The sequence below is a fragment of the Ranitomeya imitator genome, chromosome 7, assembly GCF_032444005.1.
Source record: "Ranitomeya imitator isolate aRanImi1 chromosome 7, aRanImi1.pri, whole genome shotgun sequence".
Classification (NCBI taxonomy): Eukaryota; Metazoa; Chordata; class Amphibia; order Anura; family Dendrobatidae; genus Ranitomeya; species Ranitomeya imitator.
In genome coordinates this window covers 73,962,913-73,988,000 of record NC_091288.1, presented here as the reverse complement: position 1 = coordinate 73,988,000, position 25,088 = coordinate 73,962,913, and the positions used below count along the sequence as shown (strand labels likewise).

At 49.7% G+C, this 25,088-nt stretch overlaps 1 protein-coding gene across 1 annotated transcript in view; it reads left to right on the top strand.

The window, feature by feature from the left end:
• Window positions 1–25,088, top strand: part of SLX9 (SLX9 ribosome biogenesis factor) — a 187,215-nt gene that overhangs the window by 149,143 nt on the left and 12,984 nt on the right. The window contains exon 5 of the mRNA XM_069733515.1: window positions 4,695–4,766. Coding sequence (XP_069589616.1) covers window positions 4,695–4,766 — 72 coding nt within the window. The remainder of the gene's footprint in view (window positions 1–4,694; window positions 4,767–25,088) is intronic.

Here is a 25,088-nt window from a genome sequence, read left to right as displayed (position 1 = left end):
AATGGCTCATAAGTGGACATAAAAGCATGTGTGATACTCATGAGATTCACTTGTAGAATTGATTTGTGCAAAGTGTGCTGGTGACTTTGGCTGTTGCATGGCCAGCCGCTGTTACATCGTAGCTTGATACTGATGAATATGGTTTCGTTTCCACACACAAGAGTAGGAATAGCGGCAGTGCAAAAAATCCAGCTTTTTGCAAGTTTCTTGACACAGATGTGGCAGGATGCAGGACCACACTGCAGTGTAGCATTGGCAGTTGATCCGTGTTACTGCCAAAATCCCCCCAGAGCCCCCCAGCCTTAAGGAAATTGAACCAAGGTGAATGTGAGCAGTAGATTAACTGGTATTTTGGATCTAACCGGCCTGTTCTCCGTACTTGTAATATCACATGGTTAGAAGAAAAATGTCTGAATTGAGAGTTGTTGTTTGCTGCTATTTATGAAACCATCCAGAGGACCTGCTTACCCCAGAAAATCAATCCTCTATTGCAGGGCTGAGGCACCGAGCATTCATCTTGGAGCACGTGGGAGTCCTTTATATTGATCTCATTGGATGGGCATCCTTCCGAATTTTCTGAAGGGCTTATGTAGAAGTCAGGCTCATAACTTGTACATTTTCCATCATCCGATCTATTTTTTAGTCTTTGCCTTTCTATAAATTCCAAGTGCTGGTAACAATGTCTGATGTGAATGATAGGTAATGTGCGCGGCTAGCGTTGTAGGCCAGGAATGATCGGATGAATACATTATATTAATCTGTGCTAGATGGTGGTCTATGTCCATTCATCAGAGCTTTGTGATACATCTGTAACAACCCTTGTTTCATGGTGTTATTGTGGTAGGTATCCAGGGTCCTTACAAGTGGAAACTTAAAGGGGACACGTCATCAGAATTTTATACCACTAATGGCATGTGTGTAAGGGCGCTTTAATGCTAATAAAATTCTTATCGTGTAAAAGTTTGTTTTTCCATTTTAATTAAATCCAGCGTTTAATGCTAATGAGTCTCAAGTACAGCAGAGTGGGGCATCTAGTCTATAGCTCTCAAGTTCCTCTCCCTTTTCCCCTCCTGCTTCTCACTCCCCTCTGCAAAATTTCATGCAAGTTCCATCATTGCATGTGGCTGTGCATACGCGATATGGTCCCAATCATGTTGCATGAGCCTGACTATGGATCCGCGCATGCACCACCATTACTAAGTAGATGACCCCAAGCCCTGACGGCTCATATGCAAAATCTCTGGCTGGGGAGGTAGGTCACTGAGACAATGGATTATCCACCTAAACGTGGAGGTTGCCAACCACTTACAGTACAGACCAAAAGTTTGGACACACGTTCTCATTAAGGCTGTGTGCACACGATGCAGATTTGGTGCAGAAAAATCTGCTGCAGTTCTGCACTAAATCTGCATTTCCTGGCAGAATCCGCAGGTGCATTTTTGATGCGTTTTTTGTGCACAAATCTGCACAAAAAACGCATCAAAAACGCATAAAAAACGCACCTGCAGATTTCTATTATGGAGAGGTGTAGAAACGCTGCAGAACTGCACAAAAGAAGTGACATGCACTTCTTTGAAATCTGCAGCGTTTCTGCGCAGATTTTTCTGCGCCATGTGCACAGCTTTTTTTTTTTCACATTGATTTACATTGTACTGTAATCACAGTGCAGTTCTGCAGTGTTTCTGCTGCAGAAAAATCTGCTGCAGTTCTGCACTAAATCTGCATCGTGTGCACATAGCCTTAAAGATTTTTCTGTATTTTCAAGACTATGAAAATTGTAAATTCACACTGAAGGCATCAAAACTATGAATTAACACATGTGGAATTATAGACTTAACAAAAAAGTGTGAAACAACTGAAAATATGTCTTATATTCTAGGTTCTTCAAAGTAGCCACCTTTTTGCTTTGATGACTGCTTTGCACACCCTTGGCATTCTCTTGATGAGTTTGAAAATACAGGAAAATCTTTAAATGAGAAGGTGTCCTGCCGCTTATTGGGGAACTGAATGTATGGTATCCCAACACATGGAAAATATATATACCCCAATACAATCACTGCCAACTCTACTATAACAAAAGGAACTGCTAGCTGCCACCACCAATCGTTTGTACAGGCCGATTGGACACGTTACAGGTAGCCTATGGCGTCATGGGTGCAGTTAACAGAGGAAGAGGAACACTGCTATTAAATTTTATATATTTAATGTGGAACAGTAGGCAGTGTTTACAAAGATGTTACAAAATGGGAACAAAACCATATGGTGTATGCAATTACGGTACATAAAATTAAAGGCAAAACAAAATAAAAGTACTAACCTGTTTAGCGGAGGGAGGTACTCCTTAGGAAAATGGACAGAACCACTGCAAGTTGTACCTTCCAGGACTGACAAATGATCAAACACTAAACTCTGATATTTATTAGATCAATGATACACCCAACAGGGTTTACTGCAACAGAGAGGAGCTAGAAGACTAGTGTCTGATTTCTCCTACTCATGCACAGATTAGAAGCACTTCACCTTCATATTAAATGGTTCAAATTTCTTTTAGCAGTGCAGGGGTTAATCTGCTCAGATGAGAGCTCCTGGAAGATTTCCTGCCTTAAGGCTCTCAGCTGTGTACTGTTAACCACTCCCATCTCCTATATAAACAGGGCCCTGGCTAGCACTCATTGTCAGAGCTAGCTTATGCTGCATGAATGGAGGTTGTTGCTGGTGGTTATTGGAGAAGGCGTTTGGTGGATTTATCTGTGACTGTTGCTAGGTTTTGAGTGTGTGATCATTCTCTTCTCCTACTTTGGTTTAACCCCGTCCTCCACTTCTCGGTGTTTACCTCTGTTATTTGTGTTTATAATTGTATTTTCTTATCCCTGTTCATATTACCTGGTTAGTCTGGTTGGTGTATCTACTACTCCACTCTTTCCTGGGTGCAGGAAAGGTACAGACTGAAGGCGAATTTAGGAGCTAAGGCAAGGTACGTAGCCTCGGCTGTTATGAATAGGTAATTCAGAACCACAATGGACCTTGAAGTTCAGAGCACACAAGTGACCTGACAAAAACCACAAAACATAGGACGAGCTCTGAGACGTGGGAACTCTGCTGACCGCAATCCCTAAACCTATCAAACCACACTAGAGGTAGCCGTGGATTGCGCCTAACGCTCCCTATGCAACTCGGCACAGCCTGAGAAACTAGCTATTCCTGAAGATAGAAAAATAAGCCTACCTTGCCTCAGAGAAATTCCCCAAAGGAAAAGGCAGCCCCCCACATATAATGACTGTGAGTAAAGATGAAAATACAAACACAGAGATGAAATAGACTTAGCAAAGTGAGGCCCGACATACTGAACAGACTGAGGATAGGAAAGATAGCTTTGCGGTCAACACAAAAACCTACAAACAACCACGCAGAGGGGCAAAAAGACCCTCCGCACCGACTAACGGTACGGAGGTGCTCCCTCTGCGTCTCAGAGCTTCCAGCAAGCAAGCAAAACCAAAAAAGCAAGCTGGACAGAAAATATAGCAACAAAAGAACACAAGCAGAACTTAGCTTATGCTGAGCAGACAGGCCACAGGAACGATCCAGGAGGAAGCAAGACCAATACTAGAACATTGACTGGAGGCCAGGATCAAAGCACTAGGTGGAGTTAAATAGAGCAGCACCTAACGACTTAACCTCATCACCTGAGGAAGGAAACTCAGAAGCCGCAGTACCACTCGTGACCACAGGAGGGAGCTTGATCACAGAATTCACAACACTCGGCGCCTTCACCAGCAGAAGTAATCCAGGGAACAGAGCAAGCAAAGGCACACCTAGTGTTAGAGACAGGGAAGGAGCCCCTGGTCCCAGGACACCCGACAACCGTTGTGACACCTCCCCTTGGTGAGCTCATATTTTGGCTGGATGTGGGATGTGCTAGGTCTTTTAGAAGTTTGAGATTCCCAGCTTTCAGGATATATTTTCCCCTGGAGGTCCCAGGTAGGAGATATTGTCATGTTTCCTATCATGATTTTACTTTTCTATAGAGATAAAACGTGGCATGGATAGCATCTTCCATCATTCCGATATTAAGTTGGAGGTTTTAGAATGGCCGTACAGTGATGTTTGTGAATGGTGTTATGTTTGTCCCTTCGCTTTGATGGCAAAAATATATTTTTCATTAATATCTGATCCATGCAAACTCCAATATTCATCACTGACCACTGGTTCCAGAGTGTCTGAGACAACTCCTTTCAACGGAGGAAGCTGAAATGTACTTCTCTGGCTCTGAGTAAATGAATCCTTGCCTTGGTGGCTGGTTCTCAGAGAGAATCTATGCTGTAATTATCAGTTCATGGCAGGAGGTCCTAATTCAAAGGACGTTGAAATGACAGCTCTTTCTACATTCCCCAATTATAATTAAACCAATATACTCAATGTGAGGGTGATATGTCCCCTCTCCAGAGATTTCTGTGTGGATTGTATTATTTTTTCTCTATGACATCCCTTTAAGATGTTTTGTACAATTTTGTAAGTACAAGTGGGCAGTAAGCCCTCCTGCCCTCCCAAAAGTTCTTCAGTGTTTCAGTTCTCGTTTAGGCTCCTATCTTCTGTTTTGCTGGCTTGGAAGACATCTGCTCCTCAGGCCAGTCATATAGATGTAATATTTAATTACATTGTAATTTCATGAAAATTTTTTGTTTCTCTCCTTTCAGAGCGTTAAAGAAGAAGAAGCCAGAGCCAACTGATTACAGCAAAATGAGGCCTGTACAGAAACGGAAAATAATGTAAGTACTGAAAATTGGAATATTTAAGGTCTCCCGAGATCAATGGGGGTCTTGCATGTAGGACTCCTATCAAACTGTGGTTTTCAGATCTGGCCGCAGTTGGATGGAAACAGTGAACTGACACTGAAAAGCACAGCTCCATTTACAATGAAGTGGAATCAGCAGCTCAACGATGCGCCTGATCACAAACGGGGTAAAATGTCTCAACCATGGATCAGTTAAAGAAGTTTTCCATGTTATCCTAATGGACCCTGACCGCTGATTCACACTGTCAGACCATGGGCAGCATGAACCAGACACTGGCTCTGCCCATTCAGCCAGGTACATTTTACATTATACACACAGGTAGGGAAAGACCTGTCACTTACAGTGAGCCAGCCGTGGAGAAGCCTCCGGGGATCGGTGCCTTGGACTGGTCACCTGAGCCGCGTGATCCTCAATTGGCTTTTACATTTTACAAGTTATGTGAAATTCTGCTTACTCTGATTCAGAGAAAAGCATACCTGGATGAAATTAATGAATTGGAATCTGGTTCCCTTTCACAACTTGGCCACAGCTACCAATAATAATATTACAAAAAATGTGTACACAACTCTTTACCCCGGCATTCCAGCACCATAATCCGACACAGGTCCTTGTAGGGCTTCTGCTGGCTACAGTGATGATGCTCCATATATCTCAGGTGACAGCTGCAGGCAATTGGTGATCTCCGCAATCTCATGCCACATACCACTGAGGTGTCGCTGGCTGCAGCTATCACACAAAGTATACATCCTCTCGCAAAGGCAATGAGACTATAACATATGCTTTACTCTTTTTTTTTTTTTTTTTTTTTTTTCTTTCAGCCATTTCATGCGGCGCCTTAGTTAGCCTATCTATCGCATTGTGTACATGTGTGTTCCTGCGTGTGCGTCTACATTCCTGCGTGTGCATCTGCTCTCCTGCTTGCGCGTCGGCCTTCGTGTGCGTCTGCATTTCTGCTTTCCTGCGTGTGCGTTCCTGCGTGTGCGTGTCTGCGTTGCTGTTTTTGCGTGTGCGTCTGCGTTCCTGCTTGCGCGTCTGCCTTCCTGCATGTGCGTCTACGTTCCTACGTGTACGTCTGCATTTCTGCTTTCCTGCGTGTGCGTCTGTGTTCCTGTGTGTGCGTTCCTGTGTGTGCGTTCCTGTGTGTGCGTTCCTGTGTGTGCGTTCCTGTGTGTGCGCTCCTGTGTGTGCGCTCCTGTGTGTGCGCTCCTGTGTGTGCGCTCCTGTGTGTGCGCTCCTGTGTGTGCGCTCCTGTGTGTGCGCTCCTGTGTGTGCGCTCCTGTGTCTGTGCTCCTGTGTCTGTGCTCCTGTGTCTGTGCTCCTGTGTCTATGCTCCTGTGTGTATGCTCCTGTGTCTATGCTCCTGTGTCTATGCTCCTGTGTCTATGCTGCTGTGTCTATGCTCCTGTGTCTATGCTCCTGTGTCTATGCTCCTGTGTCTATGCTCCTGTGTCTATGCTCCTGTGTCTATGCTCCTGTGTCTATGCTCCTGTGTCTATGCTCCTGTGTCTATGCTCCTGTGTCTATGCTCCTGTGTCTATGCTCCTGTGTCTATGCTCCTGTGTCTATGCTCCTGTGTCTATGCTCCTGTGTCTATGCTCCTGTGTCTATGCTCCTGTGTCTATGCTCCTGTGTCTATGCTCCTGTGTGCTTCTGCATCTGCGTTCCTGCGTGTGCGTTCCTGCGTCTGCGCTACTACGTGTGCGTCTGCGTTCCTGCGTGTGAGTCTGCATTCCAGCATTGGCGTCTGCGTTTCTGCCTGTGCGTCTGCGTTCCTGCGTGTGCGGCAGCGCTTCTGTGTTGTCTCGTGCGTTGCTCTGCGCGCGAGTGTTGCCTCTGACTGTGCCCCCCTGTCGCCTCTGACTGTGCGCCCCCTGTCGCCCCTGACAGTGCCCCTCCTGTCACCCCGACTGTGCCCCCCCTTTCGCCTCTGACTGCGCTCCCTCCTGTCGCCTCTGACTGCGCGCCCTCCTGTCGCCTCTGACTGCGCGCCCTCCTGTCGCCTCTGACTGCGCGCCCTCCTGTCGCCTCTGACTGCGCGCCCTCCTGTTGCCTCTGACTGCGCGCCCTCCTGTTGCCTCTGACTGCGCGCCCTCCTGTCGCTTCTGACTGCGCGCCCTCCTGTCGCTTCTGACTGCGCACCCTCCTGTCGCCTCTGACTGTGCCCCCCGTCGCCTCTGCCTGTGCGCCTTCTGTCGCCTCTGACTGCGCGCCCTCCTGTCGCCTCTGACTGCGCGCCCTCCTGTCGCCTCTGACTCTGCGCCCTCCTGTCGCCTCTGACTGCGCGCCCTCCTGTCGCCTCTGACTGCGCGCCCTCCTGTCGCCTCTGACTGCGCGCCCTCCTGTCGCCTCTGACTGCGCGCCCTCCTGTCGCCTCTGACTGCGCGCCCTCCTGTCGCCTCTGACTGCGCGCTGTTATGACCTGGTGGTCAGGACAATAATGGACCTGGTGGTTAAGAGCACACGGAATGACCTGATAGTTACTGATAATAAGGACGAACTCTAGGACGTGGGAACTCTGCTGACCGCAATCCCTAAACCTATCAAACACACTAGAAATATCCGTGGATTGCGCCTAACGCTCCCTATGCAACTCGGCACAGCCTAAGAAACTAGCTAGCCCTGAAGATAGAAAAATAAAGCCTACCTTGCCTCAGAGAAATTCCCCAAAGGAAAAGGCAGCCCCCCACATATAATGACTGTGAGTAAAGATGAAAATACAAACACAGAGATGAAATAGATTTAGCAAAGTGAGGCCTGACTTACTGAACAGACCGAGGATAGGAAAGGTTACTTTGCGGTCAGCACAAAAACTTACAAAAAGACCACACAGAGGGCGCAAAAAAGACCCTCGGGACCGACTCACGGTGCGGAGGCGCTCCCTCTGCGTCCCAGAGCTTCCAGCAAGCAAGACAACAAATTAAATAGCAAACTGGACAGAAAAATAGCAACCAAAGAAATACAAGCTGGAACTTAGCTTCTGATGGGAAGACAGGTTACAAGAACGATCCAGGAGTGAACAGACAAATACTTGAACATTGACAGGTGGCATGGAGCAAAGATCTAAGTGGAGTTAAATAGAGCAGCAGCTAACGAATTAACCTCGTCACCTGTGAAACTCAGAAACACCCACCAGAGGAAGTCCATGGACAGAACCAGCCGAAGTACCATTCATGACCACAGGAGGGAGCCCGACAACAGAATTCACAACAGTACCCCCCCCCCCCCCTTGAGGAGGGGTCACCGAACCCTCACCGGAGCCCCCAGGCCGAACAGGAGGAGGCAAATGAAAGGCACGAACCAGATCGGCAGCATGAACATCAGAGGCAAAAACTCAGGAATTATCTTCCTGACCATAACCCTTCCGCTTGACCAGGTACTGGAGTTTCCGTCTCGAAACACGAGAATCCAAAATCTTCTCCACCACATACTCCAACTCCCCCTCAACCAACACCGGGGCAGGAGGATCAACGGATGGAACCACAGGCGCCACGTATCTCCGCAATAACGACCTATGGAACACATTATGGATGGCAAAAGAAGCAGGAAGGGCCAAACGAGATGACACAGGATTGATAACCTCAGAAATCTTATACGGACCAATGAAACGAGGCTTAAACTTAGGAGAGGAAACCTTCATAGGAACATAACGAGACGACAACCAAACCAAATCCCCAACACGAAGTCGGGGACCCACACAGCGCCGGCGGTTAGCGAAACGTTGAGCCTTCTCCTGGGACAATGTCAAATTGTCCACCGCATGAGTCCAAATCTGCTGCAACCTATCCACCACAGTATCTACACCAGGACAGTCTGAAGACTCAACCTGCCCTGAAGAGAAACGAGGATGGAAACCAGAATTGCAGAAAAATGGCGAAACCAAAGTAGCCGAGCTGGCCCGATTATTAAGGGCGAACTCAGCCAACGGCAAAAAGGACACCCAATCATCCTGATCAGCAGAAACAAAGCATCTCAGATATGTTTCCAAAGTTTGATTAGTTCGTTCGATTTGGCCATTTGTCTGAGGATGGAAAGCCGAGGAAAAAGACAAATCAATGCCCATCCTAGCACAAAAGGATCGCCAAAACCTTGAAACAAACTGGGAACCTCTGTCAGAAACTATGTTCTCCGGGATACCATGTAAACGAACCACATGCTGGAAAAATAATGGCACCAAATCAGAGGAGGAAGGCAATTTAGACAAAGGTACCAAATGGACCATCTTAGAAAAAAGATCACAAACCACCCAAATGACCGACATCTTTTGAGAGACAGGGAGATCCGAAATAAAATCCATAGAAATATGCGTCCAGGGCCTCTTCGGGACCGGCAAGGGCAAAAGCAACCCACTGGCACGAGAACAGCAGGGCTTAGCCCGAGCACAAGTCCCACAGGACTGCACAAAAGAACGCACATCCCTTGACAAAGACGGCCACCAGAAGGATCTAGCCACCAAATCTCTGGTACCAAAGATTCCAGGATGCCCAGCCAACACTGAACAATGAACCTTAGAGATAACTCTACTAGTCCATCTATCAGGGACAAACAGTTTCTCCGCTGGGCAACGGTCAGGTCTATCAGCCTGAAATTTTTGCAGCACCCGCCGCAAATCAGGGGAGATGGCAGACAAAATTACCCCCTCTTTGAGAATACCCGCCGGCTCAGGAACACCCAGAGAGTCAGGCACAAAACTTCTTGACAAGGCATCAGCCTTCACATTCTTAGAGCCCGGAAGGTACGAAACCACAAAATCAAAACGGGAGAAAAATAATGACCATCGAGCCTGTCTCGGATTCAACCGTTTGACTCAAGATAAGTCAAATTCTTGTGATCTGTCAAGACCACCACGCGATGCTTGGCTCCTTCCAGCCAATGACGCCACTCCTCTAATGCTGTTATGATAGGCAATTCAGTAACACAATGTACATAGCGATCAGAGCACATACTGTGATCTGACAATAACCCAAAATAATAGAACGAGCTCTGAGACGTGGAAACTCTGTAGACCGCAATTCCTGATCCTCTCCAAACACAACTAGAGGCAGCTGTGGATTGCGCCTAACGCTCCCTATGCAACTCGGCACAGCCTGAGAAACTAACTAGCCTGAAGATAGAAAAATAAGCCTACCTTGCCTCAGAGAAATACCCCAAAGGAAAAGGCAGCCCCCCACATATAATGACTGTGAGTAAGATGAAAAGACAAACGTAGGGATGAAATAGATTCAGCAAAGTGAGGCCCGATATTCTAGACAGAACAAGGATAGGAAAGATAACTTTGCGGTCTACACAAAACCCTAAAGAAAACCACGCAAAGGGGGCAAAAAGACCCTCCGTACCGAACTAACGGCACGGAGGTACACCCTTTGCGTCCCAGAGCTTCCAGCAAAACAAATAGACAAGCTGGACAGAAAAAATAGCAACAAATAGCAAAGAAGCACTTAGCTATGCAGAGCAGCAGGCCACAGGAATGATCCAGAGACACACAAGTCCAACACTGGAACATTGACAGGAAGCATGGATCAAAGCATCAGGTGGAGTTAAGTAGAGAAGCAGCTAACGACCTCACCAGATCACCTGAGGGAGGAACCTCAGAAGCTGCAGTACCACTTTCCTCCACAAACGGAAGCTCCCAGAGAGAATCAGCCGAAGTACCACTTGTGACCACAGGAGTGAACTCTGCCACAGAATTCACAACAGTACCCCCCCCCTTGAGGAGGGGTCACCGAACCCTCACCAGAGCCCCCAGGCCGACCAGGATGAGCCACATGAAAGGCACGAACAAGATCGGGAGCATGGAAATCAGAGGCAAAAACCCAGGAATTATCTTCCTGAGCATAACCCTTCCATTTAACCAGATACTGGAGTTTCCGTCTTGAAACACGAGAATCCAAAATCTTCTCCACAATATACTCCAATTCCCCCTCCACCAAAACCGGGGCAGGAGGCTCAACAGATGGGACCCATAGGTGCCACGTATCTCCGCAACAATGACCTATGGAATACGTTATGTATGGAAAAAGAATCTGGAAGGGTCAGACGAAAAGACACAGGATTAAGAACCTCAGAAATCCTATACGGACCAATAAAACGAGGTTTAAACTTAGGAGAGGAAACCTTCATAGGAATATGACGAGAAGATAACCAAACCAGATCCCCAACATGAAGTCGGGGACCCACACGGCGTCTGCGATTAGCGAAAAGTTGAGCCTTCTCCTGGGACAAGGTCAAATTGTCCACTACCTGAGTCCAAATCTGCTGCAACCTGTCCACCACAGTATCCACACCAGGACAGTCCGAAGACTCAACCTGTCCTGAAGAGAAACGAGGATGGAACCCAGAATTGCAGAAAAACGGCAAAACCAAGGTAGCCGAGCTGGCCCGATTATTAAGGGCGAACTCAGCCAAAGGCAAAAAGGACACCCAGTCATCCTGATCAGCAGAAACAAAGCATCTCAGATATGTTTCCAAGGTCTGATTGGTTCGTTCGGTCTGGCCATTAGTCTGAGGATGGAAAGCCGAGGAAAAAGACAAGTCAATGCCCATCCTACCACAAAAGGCTCTCCAAAACCTCGAAACAAACTGGGAACCTCTGTCAGAAACAATATTCTCTGGAATGCCATGCAAACGAACCACATGCTGGAAGAACAAAGGCACCAAATCAGAGGAGGAAGGCAATTTAGAAAAGGGTACCAGATGGACCATCTTAGAAAAGCGATCACAGACCACCCAAATGACTGACATCTTTTGAGAAACGGGAAGGTCAGAAATAAAATCCATAGAGATATGTGTCCAAGGCCTCTTCGGGACCGGCAAGGGCAAAAGCAACCCACTGGCACGAGAACAGCAGGGCTTAGCCCGAGCACAAATCCCACAGGACTGCACAAAAGTACGCACATCCCGCGACAGAGAGGGCCACCAAAAGGATCTAGCCACTAACTCTCTGGTACCAAAGATTCCAGGATGACCAGCCAACACCGAACAATGAAGTTCAGAGATAACTCTATTCGTCCACCTATCAGGGACAAACAGTTTCTCCGCTGGGCAACGATCAGGTTTATTAGCCTGAAATTTTTGCAGCACCCGCCGCAAATCAGGGGAGATGGCAGACACAATTACTCCTTCCTTGAGGATACCCGCCGGCTCAGATAAACCCGGAGAGTCGGGCACAAAACTCCTAGACAGAGCATCCGCCTTCACATTTTTAGAGCCCGGAAGGTACGAAATCACAAAGTCAAAACGGGCAAAAAACAACGACCAACGAGCTTGTCTAGGATTCAAGCGCTTGGCAGACTCGAGATAAGTCAAGTTCTTATGATCAGTCAATACCACCACGCGATGCTTAGCTCCTTCAAGCCAATGACGCCACTCCTCGAATGCCCACTTCATGGCCAGCAACTCTCGGTTGCCCACATCATAATTTCGCTCAGCAGGCGAAAACTTCCTGGAAAAGAAAGCGCATGGTTTCATCACTGAGCAGCCAGAACCTCTCTGTGACAAAACAGCCCCTGCTGCAATCTCAGAAGCATCAACCTCGACCTGGAACGGAAGAGAAACATCTGGTTGACACAACACAGGGGCAGAAGAAAAACGACGCTTCAACTCTTGAAAAGCTTCCACAGCAGCAGAAGACCAATTGACCAAATCAGCACCCTTCTTGGTCAAATCGGTCAATGGTTTGGCAACACTAGAAAAATTGCAGATGAAGCGACGATAAAAATTAGCAAAGCCCAGGAACTTTTGCAGACTTTTCAGAGATGTCGGCTGAGTCCAATCATGGATGGCTTGGACCTTAACCGGATCCATCTCGATAGTAGAAGGGGAAAAGATGAACCCCAAAAATGAAACCTTCTGCACACCAAAGAGACACTTTGATCCCTTCACAAACAAAGAATTAGCACGCAGGACCTGAAAAACCGTTCTAACCTGCTTCACATGAGACTCCCAATCATCCGAGAAGATCAAAATGTCATCCAAGTACACAATCAGGAATTTATCCAGGTACTCACGGAAGATGTCATGCATAAAGGATTGAAACACTGATGGAGCATTGGCAAGTCCGAACGGCATCACTAGATACTCAAAATGACCCTCGGGCGTATTAAATGCAGTTTTCCATTCATCGCCTTGCCTGATTCTCACCAGATTATACGCACCACGAAGATCTATCTTAGTGAACCAACTAGCCCCCTTAATCCGAGCAAACAAATCAGATAACAATGGCAAGGGGTACTGAAATTTAACAGTGATCTTATTAAGAAGGCGGTAATCTATACACGGTCTCAGCGAACCATCCTTCTTGGCTACAAAAAAGAACCCTGCTCCCAATGGCGACGACGACGGGCGAATATGCCCCTTCTCCAGGGATTCCTTCACATTAACTGCGCATAGCGGTGTGCTCAGGCACGGATAAATTAAACAGTCGACCTTTTGGGAATTTACTACCAGGAATCAAATTGATAGCACAATCACAATCCCTATGCGGAGGCAGGGCATCGGACTTGGGCTCATCAAATACATCCCGGTAATCAGACAAGAACTCTGGAACCTCAGAAGGGGTGGATGACGAAATTGACAGAAATGGAACATCACCATGTACCCCCTGACAACCCCAGCTGGACACCAACATGGAATTCCAATCCAATACTGGATTATGGGCTTGTAGCCATGGCAACCCCAACACGACCACATCATGCAGATTATGCAACACCAGAAAGCGAATAACCTCCTGATGTGCAGGAGCCATGCACATGGTCAGCTGGGTCCAGTATTGAGGCTTATTCTTGGCCAAAGGTGTAGCATCAATTCCTCTCAATGGAATAGGACACTGCAAGGGCTCCAATAAAAACCCACAACGTTTAGCATAATCCAAGTCCATCAAATTCAGGGCAGCGCCTGAATCCACAAACGCCATGACAGAATACGACGACAAGGAGCATATCAAGGTAACGGACAGAAGAAATTTTGACTGTCCTAAGCGCACTAAGCGGTTCGCTAGGTCTGCCGCCATTGGTACTGTACAATCAGAGATGGCATGAGTGGAATCACCATAGTAGAAACACAGCCCATTCAGACGTCTGTGTTCTTGCCGTTCAACTCTGGTCATAGTCCTATCGCACTGCATAGGCTCAGGTTTAATCTCAGGCAATACCGCCAAATGGTACACAGATTTACGCTCACGCAAGCGTCGACCGATCTGAATGGCCAAAGACATAGACTCATTCAAACCAGCGGGCATAGGAAATCCCACCATGACATCCTTAATGGCTTCAGAGAGACCCTTTCTGAAAATGGCTGCAAGCGCAGATTCATTCCATTGAGTGAGCACGGACCATTTTCTAAATTTCTGGCAATATAGCTCTATCTCATCCTGAGCCTGACAAAGAGCCAGCAAATTCTTTTCTGCCTGATCTACTGAATTAGGCTCATCGTACAGCAATCCAAGCGCCAGGAAAAACGCATCGATATCACTCAATGCAGGATCTCCTGACGCAAGAGAAAAAGCCCAGTCCTGAGGGTCGCCACGCAAAAAAGAAATGACGATCCTAACCTGTTGCGCTGGGTCACCAGAGGAGCGAGGTTTCAAAGCCAGAAACAGTTTACAATTATTCTTGAAACTCAGAAATTTAGTTCTATCTCCAAAAAACAAATCTGGAATAGGAATTCTCGGTTCTAACAAAGAATTCTGAACCACAAAATTTTGAATATCTTGAACTCTTGCCGTGAGCTGATCTACACATGAAGACAGACCTTTAATGTCCATTGCTACACCTGTGTCCTGAACCACCCAAATGTCTAGGGGAAAAAAAAGACAAATCACAGTGCAAAGGAAAAAAAATGATCTCAGAACTTTTTTTCCCTCTATTGAGAATCATTAGTACTTTTGGCTTCCTGTACTGTTATGATAGGCAATTCAGTAACACAATGTACATAGCGATCAGAGCACATACAGTGATCTGACAATAACCCAAAATAATAGAACGAGCTCTGAGACGTGGAAACTCTGTAGACCGCAATTCCTGATCCTCTCCAAACACAACTAGAGGCAGCTGTGGATTGCGCCTAACGCTCCCTATGCAACTCGGCACAGCCTGAGAAACTAACTAGCCTGAAGATAGAAAAATAAGCCTACCTTGCCTCAGAGAAATACCCCAAAGGAAGAGGCAGCCCCCCACATATAATGACTGTGAGTAAGATGAAAAGACAAACGTAGGGATGAAATAGATTCAGCAAAGTGAGGCCCGATATTCTAGACAGAACGAGGATAGGAAAGATAACTTTGCGGTCTACACAAAACCCTAAAGAAAACCACGCAAAGGGGGCAAAAAGACCCTCCGTACCGAACTAACGGCACGGAGGTACACCCTTTGCGTCCCAGAGCTTCCAGCAAAACAAATAGACAAGCTGGACAGAAAAAATAGCAACAAATAGCAAAGAAGCACTTAGCTATGCAGAGCAGCAGGCCACAGGAATGATCCAGAGAAACACAAGTCCAACACTGGAACATTGACAGGAAGCATGGATCAAAGCATCAGGTGGAGTTAAGTAGAGAAGCAGCTAACGACCTCACCAGATCACCTGAGGGAGGAAACTCAGAGGCTGCAGTACCACTTTCCTCCACAAACGGAAGCTCCCAGAGAGAATCAGCCGAAGTACCACTTGTGACCACAGGAGTGAACTCTAGCACGTAATTCACAACAGAATGCCCACTACTTCATGGCCAACAATTCACGATTACCAACATCATTGTTACGCTCAGCAGGCGAAAACTTTCTAGAAAAGAAAGCACATGGCTTCATCACCGAGCCCTCAGAACTTCTTTGCGACAAAACAGCCCCTGCTCCAATCTCAGAAGCATCAACCTCAACCTGAAATGGAAGCGAAACATCTGGCTGGCACAACACAGGGGCAGAAGAAAAACGACGCTTCAACTCCTGAAAAGCCTCTACAGCCGCAGAAGACCAATTGACCACATCAGCACCCTTCTTGGTCAAATCAGTCAACGGTTTAGCAACAGTAGAAAAATTAGCGATGAAGCGCCGATAAAAATTAGCAAAGCCCAGGAACTTTTGCAGGCTCTTCACAGATGTCGGCTGAGTCCAATCGTAAATGGCCTGGACTTTAACAGGGTCCATCTCGATAGTAGAAGGGGAAAAAATGAACCCCAAAAATGAAACCTTCTGAACTCCAAAGAGACACTTTGACCCCTTCACAAACAAGGAATTCGCACGAAGGACCTGGAACACCATTCTGACCTGCTTCACATGAGACTCCCAATCATCCGAAAAGACCAAAATATCATCCAAATACACAATCAGGAATTTATCCAGGTACTCTCGGAAGATGTCATGCATAAAGGACTGAAATACTGATGGAGCATTGGAAAGCCCGAATGGCATAACCAGGTACTCAAAATGGCCCTCGGGTGTATTAAATGCTGTTTTCCATTCATCGCCTTGTTTAATACGCACAAGATTATACGCCCCTCGAAGATCTATCTTGGTGAACCAACTAGCCCCTTTAATACGAGCAAACAAATCAGACAGCAACGGGAAAGGATACTGAAATTTGACTGTAATTTTATTAAGAAGGCGGTAATCAATACAAGGTCTCAAAGAACCATCCTTCTTGGCCACAAAAAAGAACCCTGCTCCTAACGGTGATGACGACGGGCGAATATGGCCTTTCTCCAAGGATTCCTTTATATAACTCCGCATAGCGGCGTGTTCTGGCACAGATAAATTGAACAATCAGCCCTTAGGAAACTTACTACCAGGAATCAAATTAATTGCACATCGCAATCCCTATGAGGAGGTAGGGCACTGGCTTTGGGCTCATCAAATACATCCCGATAATCCGACAAAAACTCTGGAACTTCAGAAGGAGTGGAAGACGAAATAGACAAAAATGGAACATCACCATGTACCCCCTGGCAACCCCAGCTGGACACAGACATAGATTTCCAGTCCAATACTGGATTATGAACCTGTAGCCATGGCAACCCCAAAACGACCACATCATGCAGATTATGCAACACCAGAAAGCGGATATCCTCCTGATGTGCAGGAGCCATGCACATGGTCAATTGGGTCCAATACTGAGGCTTATTCTTGGCCAAAGGCGTAGCATCAATTCCTCTCAATGGAATAGGATACTGCAAGGGCTCCAAGAAAAAACCACAGCGCCTAGCATACTCCAAGTCCATCAAATTCAGGGCAGCGCTTGAATCCACAAATGCCATAACAGAATAGGATGACAAAGAGCAAATCAGAGTAACAGACAATAGAAATTTAGACTGTACCGTACAAATGGTGGCAGACCTAGCGAACCGCTTAGTGCGCTTAGGACAATCGGAGATAGCATGAGTGGAATCACCACAGTAAAAACATAGCCCATTCCGACGTCTGTGTTCTTGCCGTTCAGCTCTGGTCAAAGTCCTATCACATTGCATAGGCTCAGGCCCATGCTCAGATAGTACCGCCAAATGGTGCACAGCTTTACGCTCACGCAAGCGTCAATCGATCTGAATGGCCAAGGACATAGACTCATTCAGACCAGCAGGCATGGGAAACCCCACCATGACATCCTTAAGGGCTTCAGAGAGACCCTTTCTGAAGATTGCTGCCAGGGCATATTCATTCCACTGAGTGAGCACAGACCACTTTCTAAACTTCTGACAATATATCTCCGCTTCATCCTGACCCTGACACAGAGCCAGCAAGATTTTCTCTGCCTGATCCACTGAATTAGGTTCGTCATAAAGCAATCCAAGCACCAGGAAAAACGCATCAACATCACGCAATGCCGGATCTCCTGGCGCAAGGGAAAATGCCCAGTCTTGAGGGTCGCCACGCAACAAAGAAATAATGATCTTTACTTGTTGAACAGGGTCACCTGAGGAGCGAGGTTTCAAGGCAAGAAACAATTTACAATTATTTTTGAAATTCAAGAACTTAGATCTATCACCAAAAAACAAATCAGGAATTGGAATCCTAGGCTCTGACATCGGATTCTGAACCACAAAATCTTGAATGTTTTGTATCCTTGTAGTGAGATTATCCATCCAAGAGGACAGACCTTGAATGTCCATGTTTACACCAGTGTCCTGAACCACCCAGTGGTAAAGGGGAAAATAGAGACAAAACACACTGCAAAGAAAAAAAAATGGTCTCAGAACTTCTCTTATCCCTCTATTGAGATGCATTAGTACTTTGGGCCACCTGTACTGTTATGACCTGGTGGTCAGGACAATAAGGGACCTGGTGGTTAACCCTGCTGTTCTGTTGGTCAAAAATGACCGACTTTGAACTTCAATATTCTTTAAAATATTCAAGATGCGGCTCTGAAACCCGTGGCCGATCGACCCATCCTCAGTTAAGTCAATCAACCACAAGTTTCAGAACCGCATCTTGAACACCCCAAAAAATACCAAAGTTCAAAATAGGTCTCCCCAGACCGAACAGAACAGCAGGGTTAAGAGCACACGGAATGACCTGATAGTTACTGATAATAAGGACGAGCTCTGGGACGTGGGAACTCTGCTGACCGCAATCCCTAATCCTATCAGACACACTAGAAATAGCCGTGGATTGCGCCTAACGCTCCCTATGCAACTCGGCACAGCCTAAGAAACTAGCTAGCCCTGAAGATAGAAAAATAAAGCCTACCTTGCCTCAGAGAAACTCCCCAAAGGAAAAGGCAGCCCCCCACATATAATGACTGTGAGTAAAGATGAAAATACAAACACAGAGATGAAATAGATTTAGCAAAGTGAGGCCCGACTTACTGAACAGACCGAGGATAGGAAAGGTTACTTTGCGGTTAGCACAAAAACCGACTCACGGTGCGGAGGCGCTCCCTCTGCGTCCCAGAGCTTCCAGAAAGCAAGACAACAAATTAAATAGCAAGCTGGACAGAAAAATAGCAACCAAAGAAATACAAGCTGGAACTTAGCTTCTGATGGGAAGACAGGTCACAAGAACGATCCAGGAGTGAACAGACAAATACTGGAACATTGACAGGTGGCATGGAGCAAAGATCTAAGTGGAGTTAAATAGAGCAGCAGCTAACGAATTAACCTCGTCACCTGTGAAACTCAGAAACACCCACCAGAGGAAGTCCATGGACAGAACCAGCCGAAGTACCATTCATGACCACAGGAGGGAGCCCGACAACAGAATTCACAACAGCGCGCCCTCCTGTCGCCTCTGACTGCGCGCCCTCCTGTCGCCTCTGACTGCGCGCCCTCCTGTCGCCTCTGACTGTGCCCCCTCCTGTCGCCTCTGACTGCGCTCCCTCCTGTCGCCTCTGACTGTGCCCCCTCCTGTCGCCTCTGACTGCGCGCCCTCCTGTCGCCTCTGACTGCGCGCCCTCCTGTCGCCTCTGACTGCGCGCCCTCCTGTCGCCTCTGACTGTGCCCCCCGTCGCCTCTGACTGTGCCCCCCGTCGCCTCTGACTGTGCCCCCCGTCGCCTCTGCCTGTGCCCCCCGTCGCCTCTGCCTGTGCGCCTTCTGTCGCCTCTGACTGCGCCCCCTCCTGTCGCCTCTGACTGTGCCCCCCGTCGCCTCTGCCTGTGCCCCCCGTCGCCTCTGCCTGTGCGCCTTCTGTCGCCTCTGACTGCGCCCCCTCCTGTCGCCTCTGACTGTGCCCCCGTCGCCTCTGCCTGTGCCCCCCGTCGCCTCTGCCTGTGCGCCCTCCTGTCGCCTCTGACTGCGCCCCCTCCTGTCGCCTCTGACTGCGCCCCCTCCTGTCGCCTCTGACTGTGCGCCCTCCTGTCGCTTCTGACTGTGCGCCCTCCTGTCGCTTCTGACTGCGCGCCCTCCTGTCGCTTCTGACTGCGCGCCCTCCTGTCGCCTCTGACTGCGCCCCCCGTCGCCTCTGTCTGTGCGCCTTCTGTCGCCTCTGACTGCGCGCCCTCCTGTCGCCTCTGACTGCGCGCCCTCCTGTCGCCTCTGACTGCGCGCCCTCCTGTCGCCTCTGACTGCGCGCTGTTATGACCTGGTGGTCAGGACAATAATGGACCTGGTGGTTAAGAGCACACGGAATGACCTGATAGTTACTGATAATAAGGACGAACTCTAGGACGTGGGAACTCTGCTGACCGCAATCCCTAAACCTATCAAACACACTAGAAATATCCGTGGATTGCGCCTAACGCTCCCTATGCAACTCTGCACAGCCTAAGAAACTAGCTAGCCCTGAAGATAGAAAAATAAAGCCTACCTTGCCTCAGAGAAACTCCCCAAAGGAAAAGGCAGCCCCCCACATATAATGACTGTGAGTAAAGATGAAAATACAAACACAGAGATGAAATAGATTTAGCAAAGTGAGGCCCGACTTACTGAACAGACCGAGGATAGGAAAGGTTACTTTGCGGTTAGCACAAAAACCGACTCACGGTGCGGAGGCGCTCCCTCTGCGTCCCAGAGCTTCCAGAAAGCAAGACAACAAATTAAATAGCAAGCTGGACAGAAAAATAGCAACCAAAGAAATACAAGCTGGAACTTAGCTTCTGATGGGAAGACAGGTCACAAGAACGATCCAGGAGTGAACAGACAAATACTGGAACATTGACAGGTGGCATGGAGCAAAGATCTAAGTGGAGTTAAATAGAGCAGCAGCTAACGAATTAACCTCGTCACCTGTGAAACTCAGAAACACCCACCAGAGGAAGTCCATGGACAGAACCAGCCGAAGTACCATTCATGACCACAGGAGGGAGCCCGACAACAGAATTCACAACAGCGCGCCCTCCTGTCGCCTCTGACTGCGCGCCCTCCTGTCGCCTCTGACTGCGCGCCCTCCTGTCGCCTCTGACTGTGCCCCCTCCTGTCGCCTCTGACTGCGCTCCCTCCTGTCGCCTCTGACTGTGCCCCCTCCTGTCGCCTCTGACTGCGCGCCCTCCTGTCGCCTCTGACTGCGCGCCCTCCTGTCGCCTCTGACTGCGCGCCCTCCTGTCGCCTCTGACTGTGCCCCCCGTCGCCTCTGACTGTGCCCCCCGTCGCCTCTGACTGTGCCCCCCGTCGCCTCTGCCTGTGCCCCCCGTCGCCTCTGCCTGTGCGCCTTCTGTCGCCTCTGACTGCGCCCCCTCCTGTCGCCTCTGACTGTGCCCCCCGTCGCCTCTGCCTGTGCCCCCCGTCGCCTCTGCCTGTGCGCCTTCTGTCGCCTCTGACTGCGCCCCCTCCTGTCGCCTCTGACTGTGCCCCCGTCGCCTCTGCCTGTGCCCCCCGTCGCCTCTGCCTGTGCGCCCTCCTGTCGCCTCTGACTGCGCCCCCTCCTGTCGCCTCTGACTGCGCCCCCTCCTGTCGCCTCTGACTGTGCGCCCTCCTGTCGCTTCTGACTGTGCGCCCTCCTGTCGCTTCTGACTGCGCGCCCTCCTGTCGCTTCTGACTGCGCGCCCTCCTGTCGCCTCTGACTGCGCCCCCCGTCGCCTCTGTCTGTGCGCCTTCTGTCGCCTCTGACTGCGCGCCCTCCTGTCGCCTCTGACTGCGCGCCCTCCTGTCGCCTCTGACTCTGCGCCCTCCTGTCGCCTCTGACTGCGCGTCCTCCTGTCGCCTCTGACTGCGCGCCCTCCTGTCGCCTCTGACTGCGCGCCCTCCTGTCGCCTCTGACTGCGCGCCCTCCTGTCGCCTCTGACTGCGCGCCCTCCTGTCGCCTCTGACTGCGCGCCCTCCTGTCGCCTCTGACTGCGCGCCCTCCTGTCGCCTCTGACTGCGCGCCCTCCTGTCGCCTCTGACTGCGCGCCCTCCTGTCGCCTCTGACTGCGCGCCCTCCTGTCGCCTCTGACTGCGCGCCCTCCTGTCGCCTCTGACTGCGCGCCCTCCTGTCGCCTCTGACTGCGCGCCCTCCTGTCGCCTCTGACTGCGCGCCCTCCTGTCGCCTCTGACTGCGCGCCCTCCTGTCGCCTCTGACTGCGCGCCCTCCTGTCGCCTCTGACTGCGCGCCCTCCTGTCGCCTCTGACTGCGCGCCCTCCTGTCGCCTCTGACTGCGCCCCCCGTCGCCTCTGTCTGTGCGCCTTCTGTCGCCTCTGACTGCGCGCCCTCCTGTCGCTTCTGACTGCGCGCCCTCCTGTCGCCTCTAACTCTGCGCCCTCCTGTCGCCTCTGACTGCGCGCCCTCCTGTCGCCTCTGACTGCGCGCCCTCCTGTCGCCTCTGACTGCGCGCCCTCCTGTCGCTTCTGACTGCGCGTCCTCCTGTCGCCTCTGACTGCGCGCCCTCCTGTCGCCTCTGACTGCGCGCCCTCCTGTCGCCTCTGACTGCGCGCCCTCCTGTCGCCTCTGACTGCGCGCCCTCCTGTCGCCTCTGACTGCGCGCCCTCCTGTCGCCTCTGACTGCGCGCCCTCCTGTCGCCTCTGACTGCGCGCCCTCCTGTCGCCTCTGACTGCGCGCCCTCCTGTCGCCTCTGACTGCGCGCCCTCCTGTCGCCTCTGACTGCGCGCCCTCCTGTCGCCTCTGACTGCGCGCCCTCCTGTCGCCTCTGACTGCGCTCCCTCCTGTCGCCTCTGACTGCGCGCCCTCTTGTCGCCTCTGACTGCGCGCCCTCCTGTCGCCTCTGACTGCGCGACCTCCTGTCGCCTCTGACTGCGCGCCCTCCGTCGCCTCTGACTGTGCCCCCCGTCGCCTCTGCCTGCGCGCCCTCCTGTCGCCTCTGACTGCGCGCCCTCCTGTCGCCTCTGACTGTGCCCCCCGTCGCCTCTGCCTGCGCGCCCTCCTGTCGCCTCTGACTGCGCGCCCTCCTGTCGCCTCCTACTGTGTGTGTTGCTCACATTCACTTATTTTCTCCCATTGGAGGTACATGAGAGCGGGATCAGTTGTTTCTCCACTTACATTCAGCGTCTGACGAGCTTCAGGATTTATTGCCATCCTGGAAACGTCCTTAATAACTGACTGCGCGCCCTCCTGTCGCCTCTGACTGCGCGCCCTCCTGTCGCCTCTGACTGCGCGCCCTCCTGTCGCCTCTGACTGCGCGCCCTCCTGTCGCCTCTGACTGCGCGCCCTCCTGTCGCCTCTGACTGCGCGCCCTCCTGTCGCCTCTGACTGCACGCCCTCCTGTCGCCTCTGACTGCGCGCCCTCCTGTCGCCTCTGACTGCGCGCCCTCCTGTCGCCTCTGACTGCGCGCCCTCCTGTCGCCTCTGACTGCGCGCCCTCCTGTCGCCTCTGACTGCGCGCCCTCCTGTCGCCTCTGACTGCGCTCCCTCCTGTCGCCTCTGACTGCGCGCCCTCCTGTCGCCTCTGACTGCGCGCCCTCCTGTCGCCTCTGACTGCGCGACCTCCTGTCGCCTCTGACTGCGCGCCCTCCGTCGCCTCTGACTGTGCCCCCCGTCGCCTCTGCCTGCGCGCCCTCCTGTCGCCTCTGACTGCGCGCCCTCCTGTCGCCTCTGACTGTGCCCCCCGTCGCCTCTGCCTGCGCGCCCTCCTGTCGCCTCTGACTGCGCGTCCTCCTGTCGCCTCCTACTGTGTGTGTTGCTCACATTCACTTATTTTCTCCCATTGGAGGTACATGAGAGCGGGATCAGTTGTTTCTCCACTTACATTTAGCGTCTGACGAGCTTCAGGATTTATTGCCATCCTGGAAACGTCCTTAATAACTATTGGGAAACCAGCAGACGTAGCCAGACATACAGAGAATAATATTCTACTAATCTGTCATGTTTCAGGGCTGGAGACTACCAAATATGGCTACATTTGTTCTTTTTCCTAAGTCTGCCCAGAATGTCTGGTGTACTAATGTTTTATTTATTGGATTTCATATATAGTAAAAAGAGGTGTAGAGCTGTGGCCATAAAAGTAAAATATGTGACCTGTACAGTCAGTCCAGGTGAGCTGTCCTATACAAAACGTAGCATGTTCTATTCAGCAGCACATAAAAAGAAATTAAATGTAAGCGGAAGGTGAAAATGCCACAAAGGAGAGTGTGTAATGTTAGAAAATACCGCAAATTATATCATGATTTTCAATGCTTAGAACGGCCCCCCTCACTTTTTTATGAGGATCCAGCTACAGGAGCCCCACTTATCCTGAAAAATGAAGGGTTTTGCGGAGCTGGTTGGGGTTAGCTTTACTGGTTTTCCTTGCAAAGTGGGTACTAGGCAGCCTTGCTTTACTGACAAAACATGAACCCATAAACAACAAGGCCTTTCTGCTATTGTTATTGTAGTGTTTTGGGTTTTTTTGTTTGTTTTTTGTGTGATTTGTTTTGTTTTTGATTTTTTTTTTTTTGCGGATTATCATGCTGAGCAAATCGGTTGAAGGTAACTTCAACTCAAATGAAACTACAAAAATGGTGGATTCTCATGAATGGCCAGCTGCCATTTAGCTGATTTGTAGATGGCTGGAAAAATAAGTGTAAAATAAAACACACACTTTACTTTCACCTGTCCACCACCACAGTCCTATGTCAGGTTCTCCAAGCAGCTACGTTAAAAAGACCATCCTCCTCCAGCTCATCCGGCACCAGGACTTTCGCCACTGCCTCGGGCGATGCAAGTCGCGATGTCACAGGCCTTCTCGGCACCAGAGCTTCCTACGCCGAGTGAAGATGCTGGATATTTTATTTATATATATATATTTATATATATATATATACACACACATACATACAGTCATGGCTGAATGTATTAGCACCATTGAAATTGTTCCAGAAATTGTAATATTTCTCCCAGAAAATTATTGCATTTACACATGTTTTGTTATACACATGTTTATATCCTTTGTGTCTTTTGGAACACCAGAAAAAGCCAGAGATTAAAAGGCAAATTGGACATAATGTCACATAAAACCCCAAATAAGGGCCAGACAAAATTGTTGCACCCTCACCTTAAAGGGAATTTGTCACCTCATTTTTCGTATATGAGCTTCGGCCATCGCCATCAGGGGCTTATCTACCTCATTCTGTAATGCTGTGGATAAGCCCCCGAATGTAATCTGAAAGATAAGAAAAACAAGTTATATTCTACTCACCGGGGAAGGGGATGGGCTGTCCGATGAGTGTCCGGGTCCGGCGCCTCCCATCTTCATGCGATGACGTCCTCTTCTTTGCTTCCTGCTGCGACTCCTGCCCATGTGTACTTTATCTGCCCTGTTGAGAGCAGCGCGAAGTACTGCAGTGCACATGCGCCTGGAAAGGTCCGAGAAGCCCTGCGCACTGCAGTACTTTGCTTTGCCCTCAACAGGGCAGATAAAGTACACCTGGGAAGGAGCCGCGACAGGAAGCAAAGAAGAGGACGTCATCATATGAAGATGGGAGGCGCCGGACCGCGACGCTCATCGGACGGCCCCCCTCACGGGTGAGTATAAAACA